The sequence below is a fragment of the Accipiter gentilis genome, chromosome 6, assembly GCF_929443795.1.
Source record: "Accipiter gentilis chromosome 6, bAccGen1.1, whole genome shotgun sequence".
Lineage (NCBI taxonomy): Eukaryota > Metazoa > Chordata > Aves > Accipitriformes > Accipitridae > Astur > Astur gentilis.
The window spans coordinates 24,828,224-24,849,071 of NC_064885.1; the positions used below are offsets into that span (position 1 = coordinate 24,828,224).

Here is a 20,848-nt window from a genome sequence, read left to right on the forward strand (position 1 = left end):
GATACACAAAAGGAAGAGTATTCTTGAAAACAAGGACCACTGGTAGTACACATAAATTCTCTGATGAAAATGAACACTACTACTGAGCTAAGTCACATGAGTACTAAGTCATGTAAGTCACATGTGGAATACCTGTTTTGGGTATTTCAGCCATTCTTCTGGGAACCCCTTGACCTGTGGTTCTTCCATTTCATTTGAATCTGTATTTTCAACAGTGCCATTTTCTAATGAAAACGAGGAACCTGAAATCATCTGTCTAACAAGTGGGTGGTTCAAATCCACATGAAAATCAGCAGAGATCTTCCTGCCATCCCTGACATCATACAGTGCCACGCTCACAAAGAAAGGCTCTACCTGGAGAAAAACCAGAAACATAATATAGAGGTAATTGAGAGCAAGGGAGTAAACTCTATCTCCTAATAGGTTCCTGCAGATAGAAAAAAAGAAAACAAACAAGTATTATTTACAAATCATGAGATTCATTAAAAACACATCCTTACACACACCCCTGTCAAAGTTAGTTTCCAACCATGTGATTTAGGGGCTTTTAAAGGTTGCTTGTTAACAACATGCTAGAACAGTAATTGACAGCTAATTTAGACACTCGCAGAATAAAAAAACAAGTCTATTTGTCACAAATAATTATTAGAGTAAATGAATAGGGCCCCAGAGAAACATGTTAAAGGATTTTTAAAATGTAGATTCAGAGTCATTATAAAAGAAAGAGGAGTGAGGGTGGGCTTTCCAGGGATCATCAGAAATGTAGCACAAAGATGACAAATATAAGTAGATGAAAAATGTTTACTGGTACCAACTCAAATATGTGGGCATATTATTCTGTGGGAAACACATGTTCCATCTTGCTAGGAAACCAAGAGCATTCAAACTGCTCTGACAGTACCCACTTATTCTATCACATAGTACCAGGGACTATAAGTAACCTCCAAAGAGCCTCCGTAATTCTGATGAAATAAATCAGTCTCAGAATAAGAACAACACCTTTTGAGCTGTCTAGAAATTAAAATCTTAAAACTTCAGAGATAAGGAACAATGCATGGCAGGTACAATATTCTATGCTTTTTCAGCCTCTGTAGTGAATTATTGCATGCCCTTGGTACAATTATCATGACTTCATTTAAACAGTTATTCTAGTCTGCCAAAAAAAAGTATTGATTACATCATGCTGTATATGCACTCACTGTAGAGGTCATCTTTAAATGAGGGAAAAAAAAATAAAAAATCAATGCCTCATATGTAATGTATGAAAGTTGACTTGCCAGGACATTAATTTCTCAAAACTTTCGTGCTTCAGAGGAGAACTAAAAGCTATGGACTGACAGCTACATCTTGCTTTTCCCTGTCCTTTTCTCTTAAAGTAAGAATAAGCAAAATTTTCTGTTTTGTCCTGTTTTTAGCTGGGCTTTTCCACTAGATCAAGCATCCAGTCCTTTCTATTCTGCTTTCTCTTCTGTAATTTAATCTGCTTGGTTCCTGGCCTCTCTCTGTAAAACAAAAAAACAGTTCACCAGCAACTGATATTCAGTTGCCTCCCTACATAGGTCTTGGCAGTTTAAACTTGTTCTTCGTATAGCAATTCTTAAGAAACCTCAAGGATTTTAACATTTTTAATTCCCCATTGAACTGTAGCTAAAAGTCTTCAATCTAAATCAGCTTCCAACTGTTTATTGAAAAATTCATCAGTTTCACTATTCAATCCAAAGGGATGGGCAGAGGAGGAGGAGTGAATGCAGTACACCTGCATGATACAGCTTTCCTTTTACCTTCTCCTTCCAAAGTAACAAGTGCATTGAAAGAAAAAAAGAAAACAGAAAAAAAAAAGGGGGGGGGGGGGGGGGGAGAAAAATCACAGGGAAATAAGTAAAGCTTACATTGGTTGAAGGGTCATTTTCATTTTCAGTAACACAGGCCTGGAGATTCAAACTAAGGGATTTGCAAGTTATCAGGATCCTCTTTGCAGGCTTTTCTTCAAATGGCTTGATCACCAAGTTTGCCCCTGGAAACTCCTTTTTCTGAGGATTCAATGACTGAAATAAGTTGGGTGATTTGTTATACATGGGAAAAGCACAGCATTCAAAAACTAAGTAAGCTTTTTAAAGGTCTTGACAATCACTGAAGCACCTGAAAACCTCAAAAAGGCACTGCTGATATCTTCGCGTTACCATAGTAAATGATTATTATTCCTAATTTATAGATTAGGAAGCAAAGCAAAAAGATAGCTTGACAACATATATAATGTTAGAGGCAGAATTAGGGATCCAAGTTAGGTTTCCTAAATTTCAGAACAGATTTTTTTTTCTTGTTTACTTACTGCTTCTGAAACGTTAACTTTTAATTTCCTCATATAGATTAAACAGCCTCATATTTTCAGACTATAACACCGCATTTTAGATTTCAGACGTTTCCCCTCACTTATACACCACCCCACTATTTCAATTTGCTTAATATTATTAAAAATGGCACAACAGTTGAATGACAACAGGTTCAAGTTTGAATATATATACTGATACCAACTTTACTTAAGTCTTCTTTTTAACTAAAATAGTTTCCAGTTAAATTACCAACAAATGTACATTCAGTGCAAGGAATAACATTCTTTGAATCATGAACTCTGACACTAAATGATAAGCAAGCTGAAGATAAAAAGAAAAGCAATGTTCACTTCCTACATTTCCAGCTAAACTTTTTTTCACATAGATAGCCTTTTGGACCTCCAACTGTACCTTCCCACTGCTTTTTATATCCATTCACCTCTTTGTAATCAAATTCAGTGTAATGAATAACAATAAAAACACTGTTCTTATAACATTCCCAATCCAAAAGGAGGTTCTGCTCCTGTAATATTTTCAGTTTGCTTTAATGATTCAAAGCTTAGCTAGACTGGACTAGATGACCTCCAGAGGTCACTTCCATCCTCAACCATTCTGTGATCAGATATGGGTAGAGTGTATACAGAAATCTCTATGGACTAGAAATAGCTCCCCTCACCCTTCAAAGTTGAAGTCTCAGGTATACCCAGAGTTGCTTGCTGAACTTCAGTCCACTCTGGTGGCTTGGCTAACCCAGTTAGCTCAGGCCATCTGTATTTTAAAACTTTTAAGAATTTGGGGGGGGGGGGGGGGGGGGGGAATTCACTTACTGCTATATCAGGATCCAAAGAGAAAAGATTTAGTCGCTCTGTATTTCGAGAGGCTTTCACTGTTTCTTCTGTTTCTGTAATGTACTGTGGTGACAGATAATAAATTAGTTTTCTGCACAAGAACAGAAATCCATAGAGTTGTTAGACTTCTAAATGAATGATCAATGTTCCACTTGTAACTACACTTCTCATTTCTGCAAAGCACCTTCAAACACTCTTTGAAGGTTATATGCTTGTGAAGCAAGATTTTCAGGCCGTGATATACTTCTAAGGAACACCAAATAGATCAATTAAGTAATTCAAGTTCTTGTACGTTACTAAAGACTCCATTGTGTAAGATGTCAGAATGGTGGATCACTGCACTGAAATCACTTTAGGGATTCCCAAGTTGAGGAAAAAAAGCCCGACAGTTCCACAGAAAACCACTTGTGTCAGGGGGAGTGCAGAAAGGGGAGCAGGAAAGTGCAGCTCAGCCTTACAAGTGGGCAGGCAGACAGATCGCAGTGTGTCACCCAAAGCCATCCTTCTGCCAGAAGGCAGGGTCAGACACACCCATTTTATTTCTGATGGACACATGCGTAAGTTAATAATAAGCTCTCTGATAAAACCAACTCAAGAACCTCTTGATGCCATTTGGTGCTTTCCTACCCTGCCATTTAAAAGTTTATCCTTATGCCTAACTTTGATAATTTTTTCCCCACTATTTAAGCCCATTCATCTAACATGTGAAGTATGCCCTACACATTCCCTTCCCCTTACAGATCCCTCATGATATCTCCGAAACCTTTTTTCTCAGTCTAAGTGTGCTCACTTCCTTCAGTCTTTCTTTGCACTTTGTTTTTCCTAACTTCTTTTTATTTTTCAATCTCTGAACTATTAACGGAGTCCACAACTTTTCTGATTGCCCAAGACTGAGTACAAATCTTAGCTGACATGGTACAGGCTATGCTCTTGTTCAGGTCCCATTCAATGTTTTGTGTTTTTCACAATAGCATGACATTGCTGACACACAGTAAGTAACAAGCAGAAGCAGCACAGCAAGACCAAGAGCTCTATATTCCCTTCCTAATATGCACGGCCCACGAGCTGACTTGCAGAAGCAGGTCCTGATGTGTCCCTCGTATACCGGTTTAGGTAGAGATGGGGTCAGGACATTTACCTGCCATGGGACAGGGACAGGCCACAGATCACTGCTGCAGCCAGGCCTATAGAGCAAGGTGGGGGGAACAGGAATTAGCCATATAAAGGGCAATAGAAGCATCGCACAACCTGCAGACCATCTATTTTAGCCTTGCAGGCCATTAGTGGTCTTTGAGATATCTTTAAGATACCTTTGAAAAATCTGCATTAACTAAACCATTAGAAAGTATCTATCCACAGACAAGATGATCAGATACTACTGTTGTCCTTAATACATAAACTCAGTTACATTTTATCTGGTTGGTTGGTTGTTTTGTTTTTATTCTGGGTTTGTTGGTTTTTTTTTAAATTCTAGGTGACCACTTCATATATATGAATACAACTTACAGTAAAACCTAGACCAGAAAAAAACCAGTAAAACCTCATTTGCATATACAGCTTTCAGTTCAAATCTGTGGGAGTAACATCCTCAAATAGCATTTGGCTGTGTAGATAGACAGTACCTATAGTAGCTCACTGACAGAAGATTACAAAACAGATCTTACATTCATTTAAGAAAAAGCAGTGAAATATTTCCAATCTAGCTTTTCATCAAAAAGCTTCTTAGCACCATCTACAATTATGTCATTCACATGAAGCAGTTTATGAGATCCAAAGGACAAAACGCCTCCCCTGATACTACATGCATCTTTCAGTGAAGTTACAGAAGGCGATGAGCAGCTCACAGCTCATTTCCTTGCAAGTCACACAGGAAATCTTGGCTCTCCAAGGGCCAAACTCTTCTGAAATGCAGTTTAAAAGAGTAAATATTTCACAGATAACTGCAGGGACCAGATCCTTACTGACTTTGCAAGTCTAAATCAAACCTCCCTAGGGAACACCTAATTTCTTTACATCCAGTGGAGCTTTTTCTGATTTAAACAAAGCCATCAGCTGTTCAGAAAGAAAAATTTCCCGTCATTTGTCATGGCTCTAACAATCACAACAGTCTGTGCTATATTTTCAAACCTTTCACAACATTAACGTTCATGTACTGGCAGGCATTTTTCACCTATGTAGCACTGTCCACTAAGCTTGTAAAGATAAATATAACATCCATTACTTTTGCAAAGTCTGGGTGCAAGGTGTTCTCTGAAGAATCAGTCTCTTCTTGAGAGCAATCATAATTCATCGAAACTTCTGCAGGGTCTTGAAAAGAAGAAAAAACATGCAAATCTTTTTATTATACTTGCTATTACCATTGGGTTTACAAAAGAAGAAAATCTATCCCCATGCTGTACCTTTTTATTCCCTTTAGTATCATCAGGCTAACAAATGGAAGAGATGCAATGTAAACCTCTGTCCTCCTCAACCTCATCTCCCACTGCTGCTTACTGTGACTTAGTCTATATTTAACCTTTCAAACAAGAGGCCTGACTCTACTCAGTGAAATGTCTGACACATTCATCCATGACAAATATTCATGCCCACAACAAAGACACCTTCCTTTGCTCTCTCAGTCCCTTCTGAGGCAACACTGAGGGTTTATGTCAACTGAAAGATTTTGGACTCCCAGTAAAGTGAGTCCTCAGTGAGGCAGACAGGACCTTACCCACTCTTTGGGAAGGGGAGGGATGCAGTCTGAACTCCATGAGCTGCAAATCTATGGATTCAGAGGACAGCACACTACGGCAACCCCTTTGCTTTACTTAGCTCACCAGGACTGTTCTGCTTTCACTAGGTAATTCAGCACAATGTGAAACAAGCCATTACAGCCATTTAGGGCTTTTCTGCCAAGAAAACATCATGCCTTTTGACAAGTTAACTCCATAGCACATTTCTGTTGCTTGTTATCAAGGTTTTTACCAGTAGAGACTTCTGTTTTCTGTTAGAGTTACATCTTTGACCTTTTATGCACATATTTCTTCCTGTTTCATTAATATCCCTTAAGGGTGGGATTTTCAAAAGTACTTCTCTGTTTCTGAAGTGCAAGACTCTTGTGCCTCCAAATTATAAAAACATCTTTGACTATATGAAGAGTATCCTGTCCCTCCAAAATCAGAATTTATTATAAACACCAGGCTAAAGTCTTCAATTAGCTCTGAACTTCCCCAAGATTCAGATGCATGTGTATTCAATGCTTTGATTCAGCTTAGAACACAAGCAGTTCAAATCTGTATTAAGGTTTCAAGTGTTTTCAGTCTTAGAATTTCAGCTGGGGTTCATCCAAACTGAACATGGATTTATTATGTGGAGGAATGAGTTACAGCCACATGAAGAGTGCAGTATAACAGAGCATCCAATTCTTTCTTCCACAGTGAAAGCATATTAATACGCAAACTCACAAAAGCAAGAAATGAAAAGTCAATAAGCTTCCAGGGAAAGAGCAATATACCACAGCTGGGATTTTTTTTAACTATTAGCTCCAGATTTTTAAAGAAAATAAAATGCTGGAAAAAGAACTGATCTAACCTCTTTCAAGAACAAAACTCTTTAAAATCTTCAGGCTCCCAAGACAGTAAACCACAAAGTACTAGCAAGATCATTGACAGAGAGGACTATATTTGAAAAAGAGCTGCATAGGCAAAGCAGAGCCATGTTGCTCCTGCTGACTTTGTGGGGAGCAGCTTTACCTCCCCCATAGCCTTTTGAAAATGATCTGTGGGGAGTTAGCTGACATTGTTCAAGGATTGCCAAAAGACTGGTGCTGCTTCATTAGAAATCAATAGGTGCAGAATCCATTACAGACTTAGGCAGTTAAAATGACTCAACAGTGATATTTGAAGGTTCAATTTTTTGCATTTGATTAAAAACAAAACCAAAAAACAATGAAGAGACTATTCACTCTTACCAAGTTTCAGATCAGTGAGATCTGCACTTTTCCTCTCCTGAATGGTTCCCTCTGGATTTATTTGCAGGATTTTGTTGAGAGTGAAAATCCAATCATCCATATCCTGCTCATTTTCAGCTGCCAGCACAAAGTATGTGAGGTCATTCATTTTCAACTCAAAGGCATGTTTCCTAAGCCTGTTATTCTGTTGGAACAAAAGGAAAAGAAAAATAAACGCTAGAGCTAACTATAAAAAGGTACTGAAAAAGGCATCCATGAGATGAGACTTCTATGTGGCCACTCCTTAAAAATAACATTCAAGCAAAATTCAGTGGCTTTAAAAAAAAAAAAATAATCCAAGTAATGTTATATTAATGCAAATTTATGTGAATTTATTGTTGGGTCTTTGTGCATCTAAGATCTTCTATGGCCAAATATATGTCTTCTATTTAGCCATAGAAATCTAAGACTATGGACGACAACACTTCAAACTACAGTAGGGAATAACTCCCAAGTGGAATAATTAAAGACCTCTAATGGCAAAGTACAGCATTGCTACATAAGTATATATGAGTTGCGTGGAGGGAATACCTCTAAAGCCCAAGTCTCCTACACCTTACCAGCACATCAGACACTCAAAAAGATATTAAGTAGTGCTAAGTCATACAAATATTTGCTCAGTGGAAACAGCACTGAGTTCACCAAATTCAAACTAGCAAGCAAGCAAAGCCAACACGTGGTCAAAGACTGTTCCATCCCTGGCTGCTGAGACTAGACCTGAATAGGTCTAAAGGTAATTGTGAACAATTTATAAAATCTTCTGTTTTGAGGTATTTGGAGATGCTGCTAACAAGCTACATAAAGGTAACAATTTCTGAGCATCTAATGAAGTTAGAAACATTGCGGTTAGGATGAGAACATGTCTACATAATTTTATTTTTATATTTTTCTGAAAGAGCTTCTGGATGATATGAGTCTAAACTTGGAATGGAACTTAACTAGTAAATCTCTCCAGAAGATTACAATAGGACAAATTCCTCCATGTGAAAAGATTACAATGGGTACTTCCTACTGCAACCCTTTTATTAGAAGGATTTTAAAAGTGACTAAGGCGATTACAACAATTCTTTGCAGAAGGCGAAAGGTGAGGTATAGTGCTGTTCAGTCACCGCAATGCTATCCTTTTCAAGTACAGAATAAGAGCCAATGCCCAGTATACTGGCAACAGACTGAGTTCTAAGATCCGTTCTGTATCATCGATTTTACCTTCAGTAGATGGTTAATCCATCAATTTTTGTTATAAGAATTAACAGGTGCTTAGTTACTGAAATAGCTCAATAAAATGAAACAAAATGATGTGATCTAATACAAGGTGCTTCATTCCTCAAATTTATCAAATTAGTGAGGCTTTTATCTCTTAGTGTTATGGAAGCAGTTACGTCGATTGTCTCTCCTCCTTGCTTAAATCTGAAAGAACACTGACGTGTCCTACCCCCTATTATTTCATCCAACTTTTACAACCACTGACTACAGACATCAGTGCCACCTTTTCAATATTCCAGAAAATGGCCATCACTTTGTTGACACATCTAACGTTGGACTGATGCTGACAAATGAAAATCAATTAATCCACCCCATAAGTAGTCATTTCACTCAATTTTATTTTTCTTCATTAACAGTCTCAAATAACATGACAATGGTACCCTGTAGTTCTACAAACTATAACTATTTCTCAGTACAGTCCTGTACCAACAAGTTACTAAGAATAGCTTCTAAGCCAGATGGTGAGATGATAGTGATATTCTTAAGAAGAACAGAGACAAAATCTGATACTGATTAGCAGAGGATGAGACCAAGAACCCAAGACACTGAGAATAAAGTTCCATGAACATTTTTTTTATTCCAGCAGCAGAGTGATGACCCCGCCTAGGAATCAGCCATCACTGAACAACTTCTTCTGGAGCTATTCGGGTCAACAGAGTCAGTCAAATCTTGGCTTTTCAAACTGACTTGGGATTGTGTGTGTGTATGTGCACGTGTGTGTGTTGTTTTTTAGTTCTGCTACTGGAAATTCTCTTGGTAGGAAATAGTTTTCCTTTCAAGTACTTTACTGAGGTGAATTTTCTTTCAGGACTATAAATTTTAGTTCACCCAACATAGGGTAAGAATAGGGTTGGGTTTTGCAGCAATTGGTTCTCAGATGCCCAATATTTTTCTTGATCCTGAAATCACTCTAATCCTCCAATCACTGCACACATTCAAATTAATGTAAAACAAGGACTAAAATTTCACTGAAACCTGTTTTTACTGATATAACATGAGGGCTTGACCAAGAGCGAGAAGTTGAACAAAACTGTGCCAAGAATCTTAGGTAGGGAACATTCAAAACTTTTAAAGATAGATTATTTGTATAAATGGATTACGTATACCAATTTATGCACAATCTATAAAGAAAAACACTACATTTCAATTTATCTTCAGAAAGTACAGAGAGTATTAAAATGAATGCATTTCTTGTCTATATTATGTACTTCCCCTTACAGACATGGCCAAGATCTTTAAATCAGGTACTGTAACACTATTAGACGTTATCTAATAGAGCAATACATCTCACATGCTGAATCTTAAGAACATTAGGGCAGGAAAACTTCCATATCCACTTTTCCATCTGCACTTCAGACTTCTGGCAAGCAGATGAGATCTACAGCAAAGTCTTTGTTTCAAATCTAAAGCCAACTACTTTCATCCTGACCAGTTAAGAGGAAAGAAAAAAAAAAAACCAACCGTACCATTTCTCAGTTTGCCTCTCTCTAAGTCCTTCCATATGGTGTGTGAACCCTGAGGCTGACTTGTAATCTTCAACACTTAATTTCAAGTTTAAAATTTCTTGCAGAAGGAAATAATACAAGGTTCAAAAAGAAACTATGGATGAGCTATAAATGAAACATCAGGCTAAGTCTAACACCTGCAGGGTCATTCTTCTAAAATAACAGTATTGTTTTGGAAGTATTTTGTATTTTTGTATTTTATCTGGAGATGATTTCTCCAGGATGTTTACTACAATTTAGATATTCATCCTTTATCAAACAGGAGCTCAAAGTCATTCACAGAGAGTTAAATGATTTATAGTGGTATTAAACCTCATTAAATCAGAACTTTCACACCCCAGTTTTCCTCTAAATCTTCAGTTTTACCCAACTCTTTCTCTACATTCTATGGTCTCCTTCCTTATGGCAAGTCCAAGTTAGGTTTTGGTTTTCAGCCTTATAATTCTAAGTTCATCACAGACTTTGATAACTGATGATACTTGCCCTATTACCCCCTTGGGTAAGACTCTCACTTCTTGCTAGTGAAGACAGCTCATAAATTTGTGCATCCTATTCTGAATGTCAATTGAAGAACAATCACGAAAACTGGGGGTAGGCGAGAGGAGAACACACAGTTCAAACAGTTTGGGACAATTTGCAGGAACACTGTAGATTTAGAAAGCAGCTGTCAAAGTTCAGGAGGAGGATTTCAAAGGTTTCTTGAGCTTTTTTGTCAGAGGTTAGTCAAAAAGGCCAGAAATCTTGCAGTCAAGACATTCTGCTATCATAGAGTATCATCAGAAACAGCACAGCAGAACAGGCACCCTCTGGGACAGCATTAAATCTGTACCTAAAACCACACTACAGGGACGTTCAGGGCTTAACTAGAGCTCTGGCTGAGACCCATCTTAAAAGAAAGCACATACTGCCAGCAAGCAGGAGCAAGCAGTAATTTCTAAACAGGATTTCTGTAGAAGAATCTCCTCTATGGCTTCTGCCACACTTCCAAGCTACCTGTTAGGGTCTTTCAAGCCAATGGACTGACACAGGCAAATATCATTGTCCTTCTACATATATATCTCCATCCTGTCCTATACCTGTTTGAAAAAAGAAACACCCTTTTGAACTACACAGGGGAAACAGTCATTTTCTACAGAGCTGGGTACTTTCCTGGGTGCAGGAATGAGGTTTTGCAGGGGGCTGTTGGAAATATTTGTTCCCAGAGTAAATTACTCACATATTATTTTTCTTGCTCCAAAATGCCTCTTCAGGGGTGAAGGGAAGACTTCCCAACCAACAAAAGCTTGTGATTATCAGGGGTCTTCCCTTGCATTACCTGAAAGGTTTCTTTCCAAGCAACCCTCAAATCAGTCTGCACTAGCACTGTTACCAATCTTTACTAGTTAAGTAGTAAAAAATAAGCTATAGTGTCCTGGTTGCAGCTGGGACAGAGTTAATTGTCTTCCTAGTAGCTGGTATAGTGCTATGTTTTGATTCAGTATGAGAAGAATGTTGATAACACGCTGATATTTTCAGTTGTTGCTAAGTAATGTTTTAATGTTTAGACTAAGTCAAGGATTTTTCAGCTTCTCATGCCCAGCCAGCAAGAAGGCTGGAGCGGCGCAAGAAGTTGGGAGGGGACACAACCAGGACAGCTGACCCAAACTGGCCAAAGGGACCATGTGACACCATGGCCAGTATATAAACTGGGGGGAGTTGGCCTGGGGGGGCATATTGCTGCTTAGGAACTAACTGGGCATCAGTTGGCGGGTGGTGAGCAATTGCATTGTGTATCACTTGTTTTGTAGATTCCAATGCTTTTATTATTATTGTCATTTTATTATAGTTATCATTATTAGTGTCTTCCTTTCTGTTCTATTAAACTGTTCTTATCTCAACCACAAGTATTACTCCCTCCCCCCCCAGTTCTCTCCCCCCAAATCCACTGGGTGGGGGGAGTGAGTGAACAGCTGTGTGGTGCTTAGTTGCTGGGTGGGGTTAAACCTCGTCATATAGTTGAAAAAAATAAAAAGGAATTTCCTTATTTAGTGACAGATCAACCATAGTAATATATTATTCAAGATAACATCTTGTTTAGAATGAAAAAAAGAAAAGAAAAAAGAAAAAAGAGAAATATATTAATAGAATTAGAGGAGAGGCAGAGCAAGAGGGAGAAAAAGCTAAGAACTCAGTCTTAGGGGGAACAAAAAATAAAAGGTGATGTCAGACATTTCTGGCTATTTATTTTTCCAAGCCACAATAAACAGTAAGGCTCTGTCCCACCTGCTGCCATTAAGGCTCTCTATCACCTCCAAAAGTGATGATCTTCAAGGAGGCTCGGGATACAGGATTAATTTACCACTTGCCCAATAGACGATGCTTTGTAACCTAAGTCTCTGTAACCCACAACAAGCAAGCATGCTCTTAGTAAGCATGAGGTAAAATCTGGCAGCTAAGAAAATAATTTCAGAGAAAAGAAACTTTTTACGATATTTTTTCTCATGTGTGCCATGGGCAAAGAGCATATGCATGATCTGCATAATTCAACTATGGTTTTTGTAACCTGTCAGTCTGAGCCCTTGCACCAATTTAAAGAGCAAAACTAATGGTGTTTTCATTTCATGAAACTGCTAATGAGACCACTATTCCATTAACATATATGTGTTCTTCTACTTGCCTTTTTAAATTTATCTGATACCCAAACAATACAATGAAATAAATTGAAACTTACCTGTATGACTCCTGTACAAGAATCCAAGAAAATACATCCCTTTGGCTCCTTTGATATTTTTTCATCTTTATAAAAATTCATAATATATGAGTTATCCGACAACTGTGTCAGCTGGAAGTAGCGCTTTTTGAATGACTGAAGTGGGGGGCAAAAAAAAAAAAAAAAAAGGATGACAATTGTTGTACTGCAAATTATTTTCACTGATACGTTATTCACAGGGATTAAAATAATAGGCAACTCCTAACTGCACTTCAATCGCACTATTTTGCGGACAAATGCAATATTACTTTACTATCATTTAAAGCAATGTAATCAAACCTGAGAGATAAACAGCTAAATGACAATGGCAAACAAGTGTGCCTCTGTGGGTGATATAAATCCAAATGGAATAAAGAAAGAATAATGCTGCCCCCTTACCCGAACAGTAATGCTATTGTTTACAGTGCTGTTGAAATTCCCTTTATAAAGCCATCCAGACTTGTAAACTCCTGCTGCTAATCCTCCTCCTCCACCACCACCACCACCTTTTGAAGATGAGTGGGATGTTGTATCCTGTATGAAAGACATGATTAATACTGCACGGACTTGCTTTTTGAATTCTGATACGAAAGAAAACTGTAATGTATGAATATCTGCTTGTCAACAAATAATCATCCTTTCATTCCTTTTAAAATAAGATGTTATTAATATGCCTGCTGTGCACATGATGACATAAGACACAAAGAAGTTCCACTAACTTCAGAGTTATTTAAGATATGAAATATTTTATAGGAGATAATAAGCCTCCATTACCATTCTTTATTTGATATTAAAGCAATAAATAACTCTTCCCCAGGGGAACAAAAAAAAACACTGAAAACCAGAATACATACTTCATCCTTATCCACATCTTCATGATCGATTTCAAAGGAATGTGATGGCAGTTTCTCTGGTCTACATTCATTTCTGGTAGGGGAGGAAAAATGTCTTTTATTTAGTTTTTTTTTAAATAACCATGTATCTGCTATTTCAAGAAGGCAACCATCTCAAGCCCCCATAGCATCTCCAGTACACCTATTGCTGTGATCCTGTTACCTCCTTTAAAAAAAAATCACTAGTTTCAAAATATAGCTTTTTTCTTAAGCCCCATATATACTTTTTTTCAACACTATGAAGTTGCAACAGTTCTATACAAATGATGAAAAACCACTTCTTGTTCTCTTCACTTGTCTTCCTCCACAACAGGCAACAAAACCCAAACAATTTCCAAAGAGAGATCCCATTTAAGCCTGTCGAATGAGAGTTAACGCTTTAATAGCTTTTTCTAACCCAGAACATTAGAACATTCAGCTTAAAGCTTCTACATTTCTTCAATATTTCAAGATATTTTTTTTTACTCTTCAATATGATGAGCACAGCCTTAAAGTAATTTTTAAAAATATGCAGATGTCTTTCAGTTTTCATATGAAAACCTACAAAAGTTGTCATGCTAAAAGCCATCATTTCTCAGGAAGACCAACTTTTCCAGAACTTACATCTACCCAGCCAGAGAATGGGAACAGAGCAACACTACTCTCTACTGTGCAAGGAAGCAAATCCAAACAGAAGTTGAGAAACCGCACACTCCTAAGCTAGTTTCCTGTCTCAATTTAGCAAACTTTAGCCCACACTAGTAAATAATGTTAAAGGTCACTAATTAAAAAAAAAAAAAGAAAAAAAAAGTGGTAACTGACCCATTTCATTTTCTATTCATTCATACACAAGTTACAGATTTCGAAGATTAATGAGCAATACCTATCTCCTCTTTACCTTCCCTTTTTCAAAGTCAGTGTTCTCATGACACGACTACCCCACTGCAACTGAAGTCAGCATTTCAGCAGAGGCAGGGGAACCAAGTGCACACAGAACACAGGAGTGTTCTATTCTGGTTTAGTTTGTTCCGGGTTTGGTGTTCACTTAATGTAAACAACTGATCAATGTTTTGAATAAAAGGAATATTTGCAATCCACTGATATCTAATGCAACCAAGGGCAGCTGTTAAAAATTCTTACACAAGCACTCCCTCCCACTCAAAAGAACCCAAACCCAAAAATCTCAAATCAAATCCCACCTTTTACTAAAAACATCATTCAAGCCTTCACATTTTTGGACAAAAACCCTATTGGGTTGTTCATTATTCAGAGGTAAAAGTGCACCACAGTTCTGTTGGGGTGATGTGCAGGCAGCCTGACCAATGCTTTCTGGTCACACATGGACAGCTGACACCACTGCACACATTTGCTTCAGGATCTGTACCAGTAACAGGGCAAGTTAGTCAGCTACTGAAAAAACCAAACCTCAAAACAAAACCCAAATCCTAATGCCCTTGATGCTACTGGGGAGGGGAAGGAGTCAAAAATCTGCTGGATTAACAGGGTGCTGACCCCTCACCATACAATACAGCATCTCTGCCCTGCTCGGTGCTCCACGGTCAGAGTGAGCCTGTCCCATTAAACCACAGCCCTTCCACAAGCCTGGATACATGGTAAGTTTCTTAGAAAGAAGGAAATCCTTCTGTCCTCTCAGCAGAGCTATAAAAAAGAGAGGAAAGGACAGACCACTACTGCTTCATGTGTCAGATCTCACTGACCACCCATGAAACACCCATCCACTTGGACCTCTGTATCATTCTCCATAGAAGTTTTTCCCTTCCTTGGATGGGAATCCTTTTGGGCATGCTCCTCATCATTCTAAGGCAGGCAGATAAAGCATGGCAAGGACATGATCCTGTTTGGTATACCCTCTTTTTCTTCGCCTACTGCCTCTTCAGACCCATATGAAGATGCCCAATTCGAAGGGACCAGACCTGAAATATCTACCAGATATTCCAGGTTTTCTCCAAGTGGCAGCAAAAACTTTGCTAATGACTATTTCTGTTCCCAGACACACTGTCACCACAGCACACACTAAACAACCACTGTTCTTCCTCCACCCTTTGAGTTGCTCAAGAAGCAAGAACACACCAGTATAAAGTATAAAAAATGGCATAAAAAGAGGTAGTGAGAGCTCACAGAGAGGAATTTAAGGGGCAGAAAGACCTGAGAAAATCCTCAAAGGAGGAACACACTCAGAGAAAAAACTAAAGCAATTGCTAAACATTTTGGTCATATGCACGCGTTGTTGAGCTCTTCCTCAGTGCCACAGCGCTACTTCAGTGGAATTGCACCATGGACACGCTGAGTATGTCGAGTCCTCACTGCCTGCCCCAGGTGGTCAGCATAACATTGCAGCTGCTTCCCAATCAGAAGGGGTCAGTATTCAGAAAGAATAACTTCAATAGCTGATAAAAATCTGCAACACCATGCAGCCATTATTGACATGTTGCATGACTCTGTGAAACAGCACAGCATGACCTCATGTAGAAACAAGTACGAAGTCCTTCAGCATTGCTGAAGTCTGCTGAGTCCAAATTTGTGTGTTTCTAAATGGCAAAGCCCACAGGAAGGTTCAGCACACTCCCAGTGAATGAAGTACTTTAGCCACAGTTAGATCTGGTATTGTAAATGATGTTCCTTTCTCACGATGCAAAGCTAAACACTTAACACTCATCCAATCTTCCCTGATAGAATGTTTTCCTATAAAGGAATTGATACAACGGTATGTTCACATTTCTGATAGTGTGACAGCAGTTTTGCACAAATGAAACAAAAAACTGTGGAAACTTGGCATCCAGAGCTATCAACAGTGAGATACAATACTACAACAAGGACATGACAACCCACTTTATTTTTAATGAGGAGATTTAGTCTAAACCCCTGAACTTTGTAACATGCATGTGCAAATCAAGGTCCATTGATGTTGAAGAGGCTGGAAATGGTATGAAATGAGGTGGACTCCAAACTAGCTCTGTTTAAAGTATGTTAAGCTCAAAAGCCATGGCAACTTTCAGCAAAAAAAATACAGACACTCCTACTATAACTTTGCTTCTGAAACATCTACCAGCGCTGCATCCAAACCATTCCTGAGTGCTATGTTCTGATACAAGACAAAACAAGATCTCGTTTTGTTATAATCCTCTGTGCAAGGGGGGAAAAAAGTAAGATGTGAGATACCATAACATGCCTGGAGCATGAACTCATGAAAGCAAATCATATTAAGCACCATATTAAAATAACCTTCACAGAAAAGGATGTATGTAATCAGCCAAAATGTACTTTTGTGCAGAGTAACGCAACCACGTCTGTCAAATGCATATTTCATAAGAGTGAAGATGCTTAAGGTTAAATTGAAAACTGCTGTGCTGCAAACATTCTTCTTGAGCACTAAATAAATTTATTTTCTAAACCAATCAGTACACTGGGTACTTAAGAAAAGGTATGTTTATAATCTCTGATTAACAAAACTTCTCTTAACAGCTCTTTGTTCTATCATATTCACTGTTCATAAAAATACCAACATACAAGAAAGAATGCAGATATAAGGGAAGGTTTGCATCACAAACCCCTCTGAACACAGCATCTAGAGGGACTATAAGTATCAGTTTATCAATTCTGTGCTTGTTTTGGCTGGAATAGAGTTACTTTTCTTCATAATAGCTAGTACAGGGCTATGCTTTGGATTTGTGCTGAAAACAGTGTTGATGACACGGGTGTTTTCGTTACTGCTAAGCAGTGCTCCACAGAGCTGAGGCCTTTTCTGCTCCTCACCCCACCCCACCAGCGAGCAGGCTGGGGGTGCACAAGAAGTCAGGAGGGGACACAGCTGGGACAGCTGAACCCAACTGACCAAAGGGATAGTCCAGACCATATGACGTCGTGGTCAGCATGTAAAGCTGGGGGAAGAAGAAGAGAGGGAGGGACGTTCGGAGTGATGGAATTTGTCTTCCCAAGTAACTGTTACGTGTGGTGGAGCCCTGCTTTCCTGGAGATGGCTGAACACTTGCCTGCTGATGTGAAGTGGTGAATGAATTCTTTGGTTTGTGTTGCTAGCGCATGCGGCTTTTGCTTTATCTATTAAACTATCTTTATCTCAACCCATGAGTTTTCTCACTTCTACCCTTCTGATTCTCTCCCCCGTCCCACTGTGAGGGAGGTGAGTGAGTAGCTGTGTGGTGCTTAGTTGCCAGCTGGGGTTAAGCCACAACAAATTCCTACAGCAGTATGTTTAGGTAGTACTAGTTTCCATCCAACCCAAGCCTGGAGCACTCATTCCTGTGTTATGTGCACATAACAACCTTTTTCATCCAGTATCATGATTTTAATGTCTCAAATTCCAGGAAAGGAGGCAGTAAACACAGCTCATTTGGGCATTCAGTGATTTCATTAACTACTCCCCAAAACAATCCTCAGGGCACAGACACAAACCTGACAGAAACAGGAGTATGGGTAGAAACTCACACATGAAAGAATGAGCACCAAATTCTTAATTTCTTTCCACTCAAGTCAAGGAACTTTTTCCTTCTCCTCCCAGCATCTTTACACTGATTTTAATGTACTGCCTCCAAGCACAAAAGGGATGCCCACTTACCCAGACACCTGCACATTTCTGCAGCCTTGTATCACCAATGCGTGCTGCACACATTGCACCCAGTTCTCCTGTTCGGTGCAGCTATAAAGCACTAAGTGAAATCCTACTCCTCTATTACACAGGGCAACTAAAAGGAGAATTAATCCCAGTTAAAGGTGAGTGACATTTATGCATTATTAAGGAAAACAGAAAGCCAGCTTTCCTGTGTCAACTGTGCTTTGAATACGCAAATATGCTTCTAAGGATTTGAATCAGCACTAATAGAGTTTGTTGATACTAGTGAATTCTGCAGAGTCTTGAACTTTTCCTAAAGGACCTTTTCTTCCCCTTTTTAAAAATACAAGGCACTATAAATACGGTAAAACAAGCAGAGCACATAAGACAAAGGAAAGTGCAAATATGGACAAAGCTCAGCAAAATGACACAAACCTAATAGGAAAGAATAAAAAAAGAACTTAAGCTAGATCTTACTGCGGTAAGTGTCGAAAGTCTTCTGAATACTGTTCATATTTGTAGTTCACAACGTGCCACTGGGAACTGTAGTATTTACAAGCCTAAAGAGAAAAACACAAAGAACAACAATAGAATTACTACAACTATTTAGACTCAAGAAGGCTGGAGAACTAAGAAAGATCTGAGGGAGTCCTTTGTGCTAGAGAACATATTCTTCTCTTTTATAGCTGGGTGCACAGTTTTTAAAGGAAAGTCAGTCATATGTTTCCACATTTTGATGCACAATTTCCCTTTTAAATCAAATGCACTGAATCATACAAAATGGAGAAGGGGGCTGATGGCAATTTAACATGCTTTACTGATTCTCACTTACTCTGTAGGAAGCATGGTTAAATTATATCGCTACTGCCTCAAAAGACACTACCTAGTTTAGGCCTGACTTTCTCCACGGACATTAATTATATATATATATATTTTTTTTTTTTCATCCTGTTTTATCACCTAAGCCTTCCACTGTAAATACATTGGCCCTACTCCTTTTATTCACCCTTGTTGCAGCACAAGCCCTCCACTTCTTGTTCTGCCCTTAAAGATCGATCTTTAACTTCTTAACAACATTCAGGAATATATCAATAGGACTATCATTTCTCACCAAAGTCTCGTTTTCCCTTCTGCACTGAATTTTCTCAGTCATCTCATCATCTCCTTGTAGTTTTTATTTTCTGAAAAACTTCTTGCTGGTTTTGCGTTCATCTTTTGCAATTGTTCTTAATATATCCATCTCCCTTGAATAAGGGAACCTGACCTGAACAAAGACTATACTCTGAAGGGCTTTGTAATGGTGTTAAATAGACCAGAATAACTGTGCAATTTACTCAACGCAGAACTTTTATCAATGCAATTAAACATAATATGAGATTTTAAAGGCAACAAAATGCATGAAATATGTACAGTTATCGATAAAGTATCCATCCACAACAAGAAAAATGACACAATGTCAGAATTTCCAGTGATTCTTGCTACAAATGCAAACTAATACTTGTACAGTATGCTGAAGAATTTACCCTGTATTGTATTATTTTCTTTCCACACTCCACCTGAACATTTGCACCAGCCCATGCAAGTTGGACAGGAATAAAGAGTGGGATCAAGCCTAAAACCTAACAAACAGTAGAAGCTGCTGCCCAAAACAATAGGGAAAAGGAGGCATGTCAGGAAGGAAAATGGTGGAGATCTACAGTAGAGAAAGAAGCAGCAGCACTGATAGGAATCTGATGTGGGAACAGGAAAGACAGTCTCACAGAAAGGCATGGGAAGGATGAGACCCCAGGAGACAAAGAGAATGGAATAAAGGACAGATCAAAGATATTTAAATACCAAAAGCTACGCAGAGGAAGTGGAAGAAAAGGCAACAAAGGGACAGGATATGCTAGTACACCTCCGACCAACCAGGAATATTCCCTCTCTTCCCTGCCAGCCTCTTCTGAAGCTCCCATGGTAGTCATTGCTTGGACAGCAGTCTCTGCCTCAGAGAGACAGAGAGGAGATCATCAGGCTGCTGAAGCAAAAACTGAGATTGGCTGAAAACGTAAAGGTAGTGCTTTCTAAATTACTCAGCACTGGCTTAACAAATCTCCTTTTAAAATCTTGTGTAAAACATGCAGAGTATGTAGCCACAAATTAATTTTGGAAGTAATCTTGGGTGTGGTCACGGTCTTCTGTGACAGCTTTGTTTGTTTTAGAGTATAGAAAAGAGGGCAAGGAAGTGGATGCACATTTATAGGCAGTTCCCTCCCACCCTGGCACTGAGCAGTTCAGTACAACCAAAGACAGCCTGCAGTAAACTGCAGTAAACACATTCCATGTGGACCTAGCATCTAACTTTCTGGTCTGACATAAACCTTCATTATCTTCCAGGATGCAGAATAGAGTGTGACCATTAGACAATATAAAATAATCACATATTCTCTGAGAATGAACGTAATACTATTATAACTAGCATTATAACTAGCTCTGTACCTTGCAGGGTCAGGTCCAAAGCCACTTTGCCTTTGAATAGAGGAAAAAAACCCCCACAACCAAAACCCAACCTTTCTGTTTTATGAATCTTCATAAAATGACTTGGTCACTCTTGTATTTGTGCGATCTAAGTTTTAGTTAAAAGTATTTGATAGTCACCTGGGCTATAAGGATACTCTTACAAGAGCAACGTATACTCTGAGCTACATAAGCCAATGAAAACCTCATTCATTGAATGTTTTGAAGAT

At 38.6% G+C, this 20,848-nt stretch overlaps 1 protein-coding gene across 11 annotated transcripts in view; it reads right to left on the reverse strand.

Annotated features, from left to right (window-relative positions):
• DOCK10 (dedicator of cytokinesis 10) overlaps positions 1-20,848 on the reverse strand; it is a 166,641-nt gene that overhangs the window by 69,104 nt on the left and 76,689 nt on the right. For 10 of the 11 annotated variants that reach the window (XM_049802824.1, XM_049802821.1, XM_049802820.1 and 7 more), the window contains exons 4-12: positions 18,600-18,682; positions 13,517-13,589; positions 13,062-13,196; positions 12,645-12,779; positions 7,128-7,311; positions 5,400-5,485; positions 3,158-3,241; positions 1,890-2,045; positions 133-354 (exon numbers count right to left, since the gene is read on the reverse strand). In XM_049802824.1, the coding sequence (XP_049658781.1) occupies positions 133-354; positions 1,890-2,045; positions 3,158-3,241; positions 5,400-5,485; positions 7,128-7,311; positions 12,645-12,779; positions 13,062-13,196; positions 13,517-13,589; positions 18,600-18,682 (1,158 nt within the window). The remainder of the gene's footprint in view (positions 1-132; positions 355-1,889; positions 2,046-3,157; positions 3,242-5,399; positions 5,486-7,127; positions 7,312-12,644; positions 12,780-13,061; positions 13,197-13,516; positions 13,590-18,599; positions 18,683-20,848) is intronic. The other variant, XM_049802817.1, reaches the window with a different exon arrangement.